This window comes from the organism of the source record quoted next, unplaced genomic scaffold (assembly GCF_019419815.1).
Source record: "Pyrus x bretschneideri cultivar Hongxiangsu unplaced genomic scaffold, Pyrus_bretschneideri_v1 Contig28, whole genome shotgun sequence".
Taxonomy (NCBI): Eukaryota; Viridiplantae; Streptophyta; class Magnoliopsida; order Rosales; family Rosaceae; genus Pyrus; species Pyrus x bretschneideri.
The window spans coordinates 388,403-401,583 of NW_025999590.1; the positions used below are offsets into that span (position 1 = coordinate 388,403).

At 37.1% G+C, this 13,181-nt stretch overlaps 2 protein-coding genes across 4 annotated transcripts; one reads left to right on the forward strand and one right to left on the reverse strand.

Moving 5' to 3' along the window:
- Positions 1 to 876: 876 nt before the first annotated feature.
- LOC103963986 (U3 small nucleolar RNA-associated protein 6 homolog) lies at positions 877 to 4,620 on the reverse strand. 3 transcript variants are annotated; one of them, XM_048588528.1, is made up of 8 exons: positions 4,482 to 4,620; positions 3,695 to 4,150; positions 2,907 to 3,575; positions 2,276 to 2,722; positions 2,004 to 2,176; positions 1,717 to 1,900; positions 1,371 to 1,495; positions 877 to 1,213 (listed from the first exon to the last, which is right to left on the reverse strand). In XM_048588528.1, the coding sequence occupies exons 2-7, from the start codon at positions 4,109 to 4,111 to the stop codon at positions 1,406 to 1,408; spliced, it is 1,980 nt and encodes a 659-aa protein (XP_048444485.1). In that variant the 5' UTR covers positions 4,112 to 4,150; positions 4,482 to 4,620; the 3' UTR covers positions 877 to 1,213; positions 1,371 to 1,405. The 3 variants fall into 3 exon arrangements, with proteins under 3 accessions (XP_048444485.1, XP_048444484.1, XP_009375141.2); XM_048588527.1 differs by having other exon boundaries at positions 877 to 1,216; XM_009376866.2 differs by lacking the exon at positions 877 to 1,213 and having other exon boundaries at positions 1,242 to 1,495.
- Positions 4,621 to 10,450: 5,830 nt separating this feature from the next.
- LOC103963985 (U-box domain-containing protein 30-like) lies at positions 10,451 to 12,834 on the forward strand. Its single transcript, XM_009376865.3, has one exon. The coding sequence runs from the start codon at positions 10,849 to 10,851 to the stop codon at positions 12,175 to 12,177; it is 1,329 nt and encodes a 442-aa protein (XP_009375140.1). The 5' UTR covers positions 10,451 to 10,848; the 3' UTR covers positions 12,178 to 12,834.
- The last annotated feature ends 347 nt before the right edge of the window (positions 12,835 to 13,181 follow it).

Here is a 13,181-nt window from a genome sequence, read left to right on the forward strand (position 1 = left end):
AGTTTCCAAATGCAGCCGGCCAACATACTTATATAATTTATGGGCGCCCATTGCTTCTAGGTAATGATTGCAATTACGTGGCAGCCACATTTAACATGCTTTTAGCATGGACACCAAAGTTTGACATTAAAAGATGCGGGTGATGTGACGATTCTTGTTTGCATGTTATGACGTGGCAAGTTTCCAATATACTTCACAAAAAATGAGCGAAGGTTGAGAATTTGGTCCCAAAATTCCATAATTTGTGTCATAGCTCAGCTGTCCAACTATAAGTCTATTAGTAAAAGATTTAGTTCATTATATGTAATTATGAATTTTTAAGTGTGATTAACGTTACAGTCTAGTAATATTCTTCTTTATTTGTAAGTGAAAGGTCTTAGGTTTGATTTTCGTCAAAGATGAATTTGAACCACATTATTACTAGCCTATTGTAAAACTGAACTCACCTTCCTCTCTTTAGTAATGAGTAAATTTCACGTTTTGGCGGCGAAAATTCAGCAAACATTTTGTTGCACTCTCTGCGCGGTGGGGTGGTACTGTGGATGAAATGCTCACTCTTGATTCAGGAAACACACTAGGATAGCATTGGCGTGGTAAGAGAGGAGCTCAGAGAGCAACCTTTGGCTGATGCCAAACCCTAAAATATTTGGTCCGAACCGGCTTGTCATCACCCCAAATGCTACATATTCGGCCTATGATATTCCGCAGTTTCTCGACAACATTGGACTTCGAGGTGTTCATCCTTTCAAAACTAGGGTTTTGGGTTTAACAGAGGAGCTGGTAGCTCCTGAGGTGGTGTGAAGACAGCAGAGACCTTGTTCTATGGAAGCAACGGTTTCGATGAGCAGCCTGAGAGTGTTTACAGGGACGGAGATGGGACTCTGAACATGGTGGCTTGTTGGTACATGAATCTCTGTGGTCCGATACAAAAATCAAACTCCAAAAACGATCAGAGTTCCGGGGGGGGGTCTCATACAGCAATACTCAAAGATGAAGATGCACTAGATGAAATAGTTAGGGAAATTTCTGGTATTAATTCCTAGTCAAGTTTTGTTGAGAATGCAAGTGTTTAATGAATGGATAGTTATATGGGGATGCTAGCTATCTTCTCTTCCGAACGTCACCACTCCATCGCCTTCAACTGGCCAAGAACATGGAAGATTGAAATCGATGGAGTTGGAGAACCCGGAGCAATGATTCAAAAGGCAAGAGACTGCTGCAATCATTCAAGCAATAACAAGTTTAATGTAAAACATGAACTTGTAACTATTAATCAATTCCGTTGACACGGATAAAAGTACGAGTTGTCTGTCTATTAAACTAAATTCAACAACTATTGACCAAAAAAACAACTAAGTTCAAAAGCTTACAAGTTACAATTGAAGAGCAGTCTGCATTACTAATATCACAAATCTGCCAAAGAAAGTGCACTACTGTCCTTTAGAGTCTTACGTGCACGCCAAGATACATCGGAAGCTGTCTTTGATGTTCCCATCTGTAAATTTGATGAAAGAATTACGGCTATTAGTATAGATTAAGCAAGTTCTGATATCGGATTACAAAGTAGAACAAAAATAATAGTTCCGTTCACAATTCATTTGCTTAACCAATGTCCAAGGCAACAATTTGGAAAAAGAAAAGTCGCTTTGTTGTTAAAAATGAAAGTTGTTACTTTTTCAGATTCTAGAGTTACTTGCAAGCCAGAGGAAAGTTCACCTTGGTCTCCATAAGCCAGTAATCTCGCCACAAGCTCGAATCTTGGTCATAAGTCTGAAGTGCAGAAAAATACAACTTCCGGGCATTTTCAAGACCAGTTTTATCACCATTTGATGCAAGGTTTGTTTCCAATTCTATGCAGGTCCTATATAGAACTAGCCCAGGGTGTGGTAAAGCCGTAAAGCTGCAATTCAATTGATGCAAACATAGACACTTCTTCGTAAGCAAACTGCATAATCTAAGATGAAATAGAATAATGTAGAGTTATTAAGGATGAAATGGCCTACCGCTTATACATCACTCTAGCATGCGCAATTCCATCTTTTTGAAGAACAAAATTCACAATAATAGAAGAGAGGGAAAATCCTTCGTCACTGCCACGATATTTAATTAACGATGTAACAGCAACCTCAACCAACATGTCAAAATAATGTTTTTGACTGGCAAAGAATTTAAGGGCCTGCAATAGGAGATAATGTTAAAGCGTCTCATCAAGATAAATGGTAATTACATACTGTCATATCGGAGTTCATCAAATTGAAAGGTGTGGATAACATACCATTACCCACAAGCTCTCGGCTTCTGAAATTGACAGTCTTGTCAAGCCATCTTTTACAAGTTCAAAGATCGATAGCAGCTTATCTTTGCTCGAAGAAATAAGATCCCTTGTCGAGTGCTTCATTTCTATAGAGGCCCATAATACCCACACCTTTGCTGAATTTGGAAATTTTCCACAACAAAGATTGTGTGCCAGTCTCCGAGCTTCATCCACTCTGCCAAGTTGCAAATATAATGAAATATGTTCACAGGCAAGTTCCTCATCAGTGTACCCGATTGTATCAGCCTTTTGGTAAAGGCCCAAAAGACGTGAAACATAACTAGCAGATTGATTGTCTAGAGAAGTCTCGTTGTCTCCTACTAGAAGAGCTACAGCACCCATGAGAAACTTTGCATAGTGCTTGAACATTTTGGCCGAAGGCAAAACTTGTATGGCATCCTCATAGACCTACCCATAGAGCATGACATCCGTTTTATTCATCACTCATTTATAGATAGGGACATAAGATATATCCAAATGGAGTCTAATTCAGTTTCAAATATAGCATGGATGTTAACCAATTACTCAATAGAAGACTAAATAAACGACTCTAAAAGTGCAGGATTTAATCAGTAATACATGCATTTAATACCTGAATGGCTTTTCCCATACAAGAAAATGTTATTTCTTCACCCGTCTCCTCCTGTGTACTTGCAGGATTGTATTCAAATTTAGCAAGCCAATCCCAATACTCTGGCTCTGTTGAGAAGTCTCTCTTCATGTCACTTAGTACTTCCTCACCCATTTCCCCAGATTTAGCCAAGTTGATAGATTTCAATATCTCTAAAAACCGCTTTCTCAGGGTAAAGCTAGAGGGAAGAGCTTTAACTGCTTCACTGTATATGGTTTTTATCACACCAAAACCTACCTCTTGTAACTTATCAACTTTCTTCCTTGATTTGCTTTCTTCGATATCTGACCCTTCATTATTTTCATCATTTTCTCTTTCTTCATTGAGGGGCATGTATAAATCTTTGTTTTCACTTTTCCACTGTTGCTCATCAGCACTAATCTTATCAAGAACCAGACTGCCCTCATCCTCTCCAAGAGCAACCTTTCGAGCCTTTAGTTTATTAAGGAATGTGAGTTCCATCCGGAGATACTCCAACCAAAGATCTTCTGAATTTTTGCAAAATCTCAACCCCTGTAGCATTGTATTACGGGCAGCTTCGACATTTGAGTAGTTGTCGAATTCCCAAGCTGCTTTATAAATCCAAACAGATGGCTGCTTGGAATGAAACCCAATTACCTTATTCAAGACCTACAAAACAATCCCAAATCCAAGAAAAATAAATCTACCGAACCAAGTTTGAATGCAGTAATCAATACTGAACTTTGAAGTTAAATTCACTCCACAAAGCAAGAACCGTTAACAATTACCTCCTTGATCCTACCATTTCGTCGCTCTTTACAAAAGTCAAGGTAGCGAAACCAGAGTTCAAGATCACCAGTGAACCTAGTGACAGCAAGCCTATAAATATCAAGAATCCTCCTGACGCCAGCAAAGTCTGAAACCGACTTCCTCTTCCTCTTCTTCTTCTTCGTCTCCTCGTTATCTTCCCGCTCCGGCAACTTTGCCTTTTTCCTCAAGCGCCTTAGCTTGTCGACCTTAGTCTCGTAGTCAATGTAGGCAAGGTAGTCCTCCTTGAGTGGGCTCGGCCGCTTGAGCCGGAATTCAAAATTGCGACGCTGCTTGACAATCTCAGCAAGCTCACGTCTCGTGAACAGTTCCTCCTTCTCCAGGTCGTCCAACTCCGGGAGCATACGCTCCATCCGGTACTGGACCACATCCGCCATTTTTTCTTACAGCTGAGCAAGTCGGCTGCCGGAGTCCAACTGGGAATATAAAATCATGTCAATGACAAATTGCTGACAAATAACAATCTCTCAACCATCTGCTTTCTAACCATGAAAGCTGGTAACAAACAAATCGTCGAGCTACATGTCGGATTACTACAACAAGCACTCTACACAGAACCCCAAATTCAAAACCCTAATTTTAAAAACACAATTTCAATTCCCAGAAGTAAATTTACAATCTTTAGCTTAAGCTGGAAAGAATCAGCCGCTCACCAATCACAACAAATAAAAATCAAATAAAAAAATCAAATTTGTTGGTCAGACAGAAGAAAATGAATGCGATGAGCTGAGAAAATTACATACGTACCTGTTAGCTTCAGAGAGACTGCAATGGAACTGAGTGCTGAGGTAGAAAATCGAGAGAGAAGACCCGGCCAGGGATTTAGGCGCTTTTTTATTTTATTTTTTAGGGTTTTGGGGGTTTAAGAGACTTAGTAGAAGTGGGCTAAAGTTTGGGCTTCGGTGGGCTTAACTTTTGGTGTAGGTACAATGTATGATGCAGTTTCACCAGTATGTTTTTAATTCAAATTCTTTTTCGTTCTAGGTTAGGCCTCATTTTCTTCTCTATCTCTCTTATTGCAGGGCAGTCTTCGTTTTCCCTCAATATTCTATCAACTTTTCTTTGGCTTTAACTTATATTTTTTTTTTTTAAATTCTTGCTTACTCTTTACCTCATATTGGGTTTCTAGATTTGTGCAATGTTTTTAGTTCTCTCTAATGAATTTAGGGTCTTTCAATTTTTATGCAAATTACTTCAATCTCTCATGTTATTACGAATGTATGTGAGAGACCCTTCCACATATGAAATTCTGGCTTTGCCATTGCTCACCGCCCTTAAGTGATGGTGATGGTCACTAGTCACACCCTATTTATCATCATCAGATGACTTTAAATTTCGAGATATGTATTGTGAATACACATTAATCTCAAAATTTAAACTTAACAATAATAATAAATAGGGCAGTCTACTAAAATGCACCATATCTTCTATACTATAATATAAAGTTTTACTTCTCCAAAGTGGGTGTATCTACCACTATAATTGTATGTTATGAGTTCAACCAACAATTAGATGAATGAAATGCACAAATTTATTTGGTGCATGTACCACAATTCTTTCAATAAGTAGGATCATATCGATGGACTCAATAAACAAAGATAGTTGAAGTGTGGAATAAAATGCACAGATTACTTTGTACAAGTGCACGAGCCGTCGCTTCGAAACTAAGCTTCACATTTTGTATTTTGTAATACATATCTTTTTTAACAAAATTGTGTTGATATTATATAAGAAAATTATTAGTCGCATTTCAAACGTGTCCTTAATTTATTTTTATTTTTTTTAGTACAACATATTTTACATTAAATAAAAAAATAAGCTCGATTAAACCACATAATGAGCAATCTAATTTAGTATCGAAATCTTATAATACCATCCAACGTACTGAATAGTTAGTTTACTGTTTTTAATTAGAAAGAAAAAGTATTTTACGAAACAAAAGCATAGAAGTTCGGGGAGGACTGGAACCCCGTGGGGCGGGACCCACCAGAGCGTGGCTTTCATAAAGTGCCAGGCTGCCAGCTCAGTTTTTCGTTTGACCGACCCTGATTCCTTGTGCGGTCTAAAGATTTGTAATTTACAATTTCATCCAAACAAAACAAATAAATAAATAAACAAAATGAAAAGGGAAAATTTAGTAATTTTTATATTTTGGAGTCCTCGATCGGCAATTTTTGGCTTTCCGGTGCCCGGTTTGACCACTTTCAAGTCTTTTGGATGGGGCTGCAGAGAGTGCGTATCCTCATGCACTTGCTTTATCCCGACCAATCAGCTTCCCCCACGTGGCCACGGGAACTGTGCGTCCGAAGACCCAGACACTTTTTCTCTGCATTAAGCCACAATTAATTATTAATTAATTAGCGTGTGCAACTGTGTTTGTGCAGTATTATTGTATAAAGGTGGATCAGAGCGACGACTGGGAACCGGGAAGTAGACATTTGGCTATTAATATTCTTTTTCTTGTTTTATTTTTAATTTTAGCTTTTTTTGTGTTAATATTTGTTTTTATTTATTTATTTATTTTTAGGTCTAATATTCTTTTCTTCTTTACAGTACATAATGCACAGTCTTAATGTTGTGGTGGGTTTGCAAATTAGCTCAATGGTCAATGGCCCCCACCAAAAAATAGTTCGACATTCCAAATTTCCAACCGGAGCAGTTTTGCTCGCTCCGCCGTTACCAAAATGTATGTTCACCATAAACGTCATCGTCTGCCTATGTTATTTTACTTAATTTTAGTTAAATTTTTTTTTCTTTGAATTTGGAAAAGAAACATTTAATATAGAAGTTAACTAAAATTAGATAAAATGATACGTGACAGATATGAGATGTATAGTAAGTATACGTCAAAGTTTATGTTAGTGAGCAAAAATATTGCCATTTACATCTCCAACTATGGACCCTTTTGGGGAATAGGATCCTCTTTGATTCTCTTTGTGGAGATCTGGAGGATCAATCAATCGTGTCCATTCATCTTATATCGCACGGTTAGAACTTATTTAAAATTTAAAATTTAAAATTGAACATAAATAGTACCTAACAAAAATAGATCGCACGATGTACGATGAACGGACACAATTGATTGATCCCCGAATCCCCATAAAGAGGATCCTTGTCCCCCTTTTGGATTGAATCTTCATACAAGAGAAAGTCTTGGAATAGTTTTGCTCCAAATCTTGAACCCTAAATTGTCGATTTGTTGTTTGAAATATTATTTGAGTGAAAATAAAGAAGGACCTGGATAAATACGTAATGAGATAAAATTTTGTGTGCGTTGTTATGGGCTTTTGTCGATAAGCTCTCTTAACATATGTTGGCATATATCGATATGCTTGCTAAAAAACTATTAACATTAGTCAAGATGCTCATTCAGAAATTTTTGATATATGTCAACAGGTATGCAATATGACTTGACAAATGATCTTGTACCTACCAAAACTCAATGAAATGCCAATTTACATGCTCAACTGTAATTACACTATATGTGGCTAACAGTCAATTGTAGCTAAAGAAAACAAGTTATTTGTAACCTTGTAATGTGAGATGAAGATGAGCCTAATTAATTGACAAAATTCCTTGATGAATCAAGGCGCTCTTAATACTTAAAATGTGACGATAAGAGACCTTCTAGTAACATTGACAATATAAAGCATCTTAACTATCAAAAAATAGTCTAAATATAAAATTAATCGCACTTTTTGAATCTCCTCCAACTTAATTCACGTGAAACTCGCGACATGAACAAGTTAACACAAAATAAAATAATTGTGAAAGTAAATTCCATAACAACTTAATTTGTGATTGTAATGGAGAGATACTAGTATATTTAACATTATATACATATATATGTATTAAATGGATCAGCTTATGGTTTCAACAATGTAGATGTGGCAAATCAACCCATTAGGTTGGTAATGGATACTAACTAACGCTCTTTTGATTTGATATCACCATACTGTAGAAATGAGTTTTGGTAGTGATGATGATGATGTAAGGTCAAATCAAACTAAATGGGTTTTAATAAGTACCCATTAACAACCCAATAAGTTGATTTGCCACTTGTATAACATGACAGTCCATCTTTTTTATGGTTGAGAAGACTCACATAGGCATTCTAACCTCCTTCTAGGCACCATCTGACTATCTTGTGATTCACTAACGTCATAAATCAAATATAAAATATGCCTTATAAAATACGAGCCTAAAATTCGTTCATAACCAACCTTAGGTGGTTGAAAATAACATTTGCTCACAACCAACTTATTTTCTTATTTGTTCTTTCAAAATTGCATGCCAACTAAAGTGATAACAAGCGACTAATTCGATAAGGATAAATATAATTTTCATATGAAAAACATGAACAAGTAAAACCCACTTAATAAATACGATGGGACATTTAATATTTCTATAATTTAATAAAACTACAGAAGTTAAAACACTGTCTATTATCTTAAAATATTAATCCAACCATTGTATCCATCCACCCACTATTTTCCTTTGATTGTATATGGGTTCCTCCAACCATTGTAATATTATTTTATAAGAAAAATAATACATTAAAGAGAATGATTACGATCATATCTAATTTTAGTACAGTCAGAAGAAAGACATTTCTTGTCACAGGTGGAACAGACCCATCCCAACATGAAATTTATTAAATTTAAATCATGTACTAGTGACTATGTCCGCTGAGAAATTCGTTGCTTTGTAGACATAATTCCTATGAAATAGTATACTCAAACGTGGATACTAGCCATTTGATATCTTCAATAATGTTTTGCAATCGCCAAATAAATTACGCAAAATCCTTTAATTGTATCAATAACGAGCTTGGAGCAACTTTCAACCATTGTTTGTATATTTTTATTTTTGTATTTTTCTTAAACAACCAATATTAGTTTTATGTTAGGCAAATGCTGGTTAGTTCATATGACGGGGCGGATTCGCATTGTTAGTTTTTACATGTGGTTTTTCATTTTTTATTATTTTTTTCAACGATGTAAACTTTTTATTTTTCAGATCTTCAATTAAAGATTATGCTTACTAAAAATCACAGAAATTTGAAATCATATGACTGGTAGATTAAGAGTTTAGGATTTTTTAATAAACCGTATTCGTCCATTTTATTCACTACAAATAAATGTAATAATGGTTTTGAATTTGCCTAGTGTTTTGTTGGACTTGTCTAGTTTTGTGTAAGGATGATCTATGAATGATGCTCCAAAGATAGACAATTCAGACTGTTGAAATACATTATAGAATGGATACCACCAAAACATGTGTAAAAGATTGTATAAATAAAAAAGAACAATACTTGGCTATTCAAAGATAAGTAGGAACTCCTACTCAAAACTCTTGATATTTAAATCACAGAGCTTTGTGCTTATGATCAAAATTGTTCATATTATGAATCACACTGTAAAGATCATATATGCAAAAAATAAATTAAAACTAAGGTCGTCTAGTCAATCTATTGTAACCAATACATAGACGGTTCGTAATGTTTTTACCAATACAGTTCATTTGTTTTTAAACAGTTTGATGACTAAACGACTCTAGTTTTAATTGATTTTTTGCAGATGCGATCTTTATATGGTCATTTGTGATATGAACGATTCTGATTATAAACACGAAGTTCTATAAATTGACAACGAACAATTTTGAGAAATTTAAGTAGGAATTTCTACTCATCTTTGAATAGTTAAATATTGTTCAATAAAAAACAGTGCTACAGATCTGGCCTCATATGATTTGTTTGAAAAAATAGTGCCACTGTTTCATATGTTTTTTTTTTTTTTTTTTTTTTTTTTTATATAGAAAACTTCAAATGCTCTTTTGTATTTAGTAGATAAAAAGACTGGAAAAATTGTAACAAACTAATAATTTTCTCTTTATTTCCGTGGCATAAAAAATAAAGCTATAAAAAGGTGTATTATGAATTTGTAGATTATCAGTCAAACACTTTATATTCCAGTCAAAAGGAGCCTTTATCCTAACTTGCATCGGTTGCATAATTACTTTGAATATCAATAATACCAAATTAAATTAAATTAAATTAAACAAAAATTATATCATCAGATATTTCTGTGACCGAAGCTATGACTGCACGTGTGGTGCACAATCACCCAGACCTGAACTTAAACTTGCCGCCACCGGCTATAGCCGGTCAACCTTACACACAAACCCATAATTTCCTTAAAAAAAGTAATAAAAATAAACAAATTTATAGGGGGTTTTCGCCACTTGCCCCCACAAGAAGACCAGCAGGAGCAGTGGAGGAGACTGCGCAGAAGGAGATAGCTTTATTTTTTTTCTTCTGCCTTTTTTTTTCTGCCTCCATCTTTTTCCTCACTTGCTGTCGATGGTATGCTTCTGAGCTTTTTTTTCGTGTAAATTTCAATTCTTTCTGGGAATTTAATTTGGGTCATTTGGGTTGAGTGGTATGAGTGAGTTGTGTACCTTTTTATTGCTTCTTTCCCTGATCTGGGGGGTGTATTTATGATTTCAAACTTTTTGTTGAGCTTGAAGAGGAAGTGAGTGAGTGAGTGAGTGAGGAGAGAGAGAGAGCTTTGGTATTGGAGGAGGAGGATTACTACTGCTGCTTGTTGATGATTTTGCTTGATTTGGTGATGAGAAAATGATGGGTTTTGTGGTAGTGGTGGTGGAGAAGGAAGGTGGGCCTTTGAGTTTTGACCATTGAAAAAAGAGATCAGATAAAGTAGGAAAGTTTGGGAGAGAAGGAGGAAGAAAATAAAAGAGATCCTCGTTGGATTTTGATGGTCTTTGTTGGTTGTAATTGTTAATGAGAAGGTTTAGCCAAAGAGAGTAAAGGAGAGAAAAAAAAACCTTCCTTCCTCTTTCTCTTTTCCACACTTTCTCTCTCTACATTTTCTGCCTTTGGTTTGCCACACGCTTCTTAATCTCCTGATGGGAGGACAGATTGGTCTTCGAGTTGAATCCTTGTTTTCTGGTGTTTTTGGGTTCTGGGGGTGTTGAAGTTGAAATCTGAAATGCTCAGTTGTTGTTTGGTTGATTTTGTTCTTGATTTGTGGGAAAAGGGGTTTTGTAATTGTTTGTGTACCATCCCTCTGGGTGGAAAAGAAGTTGTGGGGAGATGAAGTTTGATGCAGGAAGTGGTGGGCAAGTTCTAGATCTGGAAACTGCGGTGAAAGATGGAATTTTGGGCGGCGGAGGCGGGTTAATTTGCGGCGGCGGAGTTGGTGTTGGTGTTGTGGCGGATAAATTGGATCTGAAGAAGATGATTGAGGAGCTGGAGTCCATTGAGATTCCTTCGGTGTTCATCTGCCCGATTTCGTTGGAGCCAATGCAGGATCCGGTGACCCTTTGCACGGGTCAGACCTACGAGAGATCGAACATTCTCAAATGGTTCTCTTTGGGGCACTTTACTTGCCCCACAACAATGCAGGAGCTTTGGGATGATTCGGTCACGCCAAATATGACCCTCCACCAGCTGATTTGCAGCTGGTTTTCGCAGAAGTACGTGGCGATGAAGAAGCGGTCGGAGGACGTGCAGGGGAGGGCTCTTGAAATTTTGGACACATTGAAGAAGGTTAAGGGCCAAGCCAGAGTTCAAGCTCTCAAGGAGCTAAGAAGGGTAGTGGCAGCTCACGCTTCAACTAAGAACACGGTGGTGGACAATGGGGGTGTTGCTTTGATCTCCTTTCTGTTGGGTCCTTTCACTTCGCATGCCGTTGGGTCGGAAGCAATTGGGATCCTTGTGAATTTGGAGCTCAGTTCAGAGTCCAGGACGAGTCTGCTGCAACCTGCAAAGGTTTCATTGATGGTTGATATGTTGAACGAGGGATCGATTGAGACGAAGATCAATTGCACGAAGTTGATTGAGGTTTTGATGGAGGGCAAGGATTTGGAGTCCGAAAACGTCTCAAGCTTGAGTCTTGTGGTTGGATTGTTGAGATTGGTCAAGGATAAAAGAAACCCTAATGGGGTTTTGCCCGGTCTGAGTTTGCTCAAGACAATTTGTTCCCACGAATCAGTCAGGAACTCGGTTGTCAGCGTTGGGGCAGTTCCTCAATTGATTGAGCTCTTACCCGGTTTGAATCACGAGTGTTTGGAGATAGCCCTTCATGTTCTAGAAGTTTTGTCAACACTTCCCGAGGGAAGGCAGGCTTTGAAAGATTGTCCCAAGACAATTCCCAGTGTAGTTAGACTACTGATGAAGGTTTCAGAGAGCTGCACGCAGCTTGCATTGTCGGTCTTGTGGGCGGTTTGCAAGCTAGCACCGGACGAATGCGCTTCTCTTGCGGTAGAGGCGGGTTTGGCAGCCAAGCTGCTGCTTGTGATTCAAAGTGGTTGCAATCCTGAGTTGAAGCAAAGAGCTGCTGAGCTCTTGAAGTTGTGTAGTCTAAATTATACCGCTACACATTTCATTTCGAAGTGTAAGCTTACTAGAACAATACAATGAAGAAAATATGGCACTTTGTTGATACACTTTCTCTCAATTTTTCTCTGTCCCAACGGATAAATGGAACTGAAGAGCTTGTTTGGGATCCAAGAAAGTTCAAGACAAAAGGTCATTTGGTGTTTCTGAGGTACCCTTCTTCCTTGTGTATACTATAACATCTTTGATTTGGATCGATTGTTTCCGCCACCAGAAGAAGCATCATAATGTGGATCGATTTGGGCAATGTATTGCCATTTTCTGGTAAATATGATACGCTGATCCATTCGGGTGCCAGTCAAACCCAAGATTTGATGACCTTAAGTTGTACAACAAAGCCAACAAGCTATACGGAGGGGCACGCCGTTGCAGTTTTCGAATTTGTAATTCCACTGTCTATATAAGCTGGCAATTTTGAGCTGAGTTTGCCAATAAGCCTCAGCAAGTTTCAATCCAAATGGAGTTCATCTTTTTGTCTCTCACAGACAAATTGTTTGTTCTTTTTTTTTTTTTTTTTTTTTTCAATTTCCAGTTAGGGCAGTTTTTATTTTTATTTTTTATATCATGTATCTGTAAAGAAGTTGAGTGAAGGTGAAAGCTTGTGTCATGAGCTCTTTAGTGTAATTGTAGTTGAAGTTGCTTGGCTGCAATGCCTAATTGATTCACATACTTTTCACATCATGTATTTTTTTTTGAATTTCCATTCACTTACGTTCCACTTATTTATGTTTGGCTCTGTATTGGTCTAAGTTGATGAGTAGCTTATTTCTAAATCCTGCAACGAAAGAGATAAACACAAAGAGATATACAATTGCGAATACCTAATAATCTCCTCCTTCACTGACTTGTGATCTCAGTAGTTGAGCAAAACGAGAGTTAGACCCGTTTGGTCGGCTAGATGGGATATGTTGTAACCAATTAAAATGGACTTGAGTTCATTTTGTTGTTTGTTGTGTTAAAATGTAAGATAGACAGGTTTGGACATGATGAGTTATGCATGCACAATAGAGTGGATTATCTAACTTATC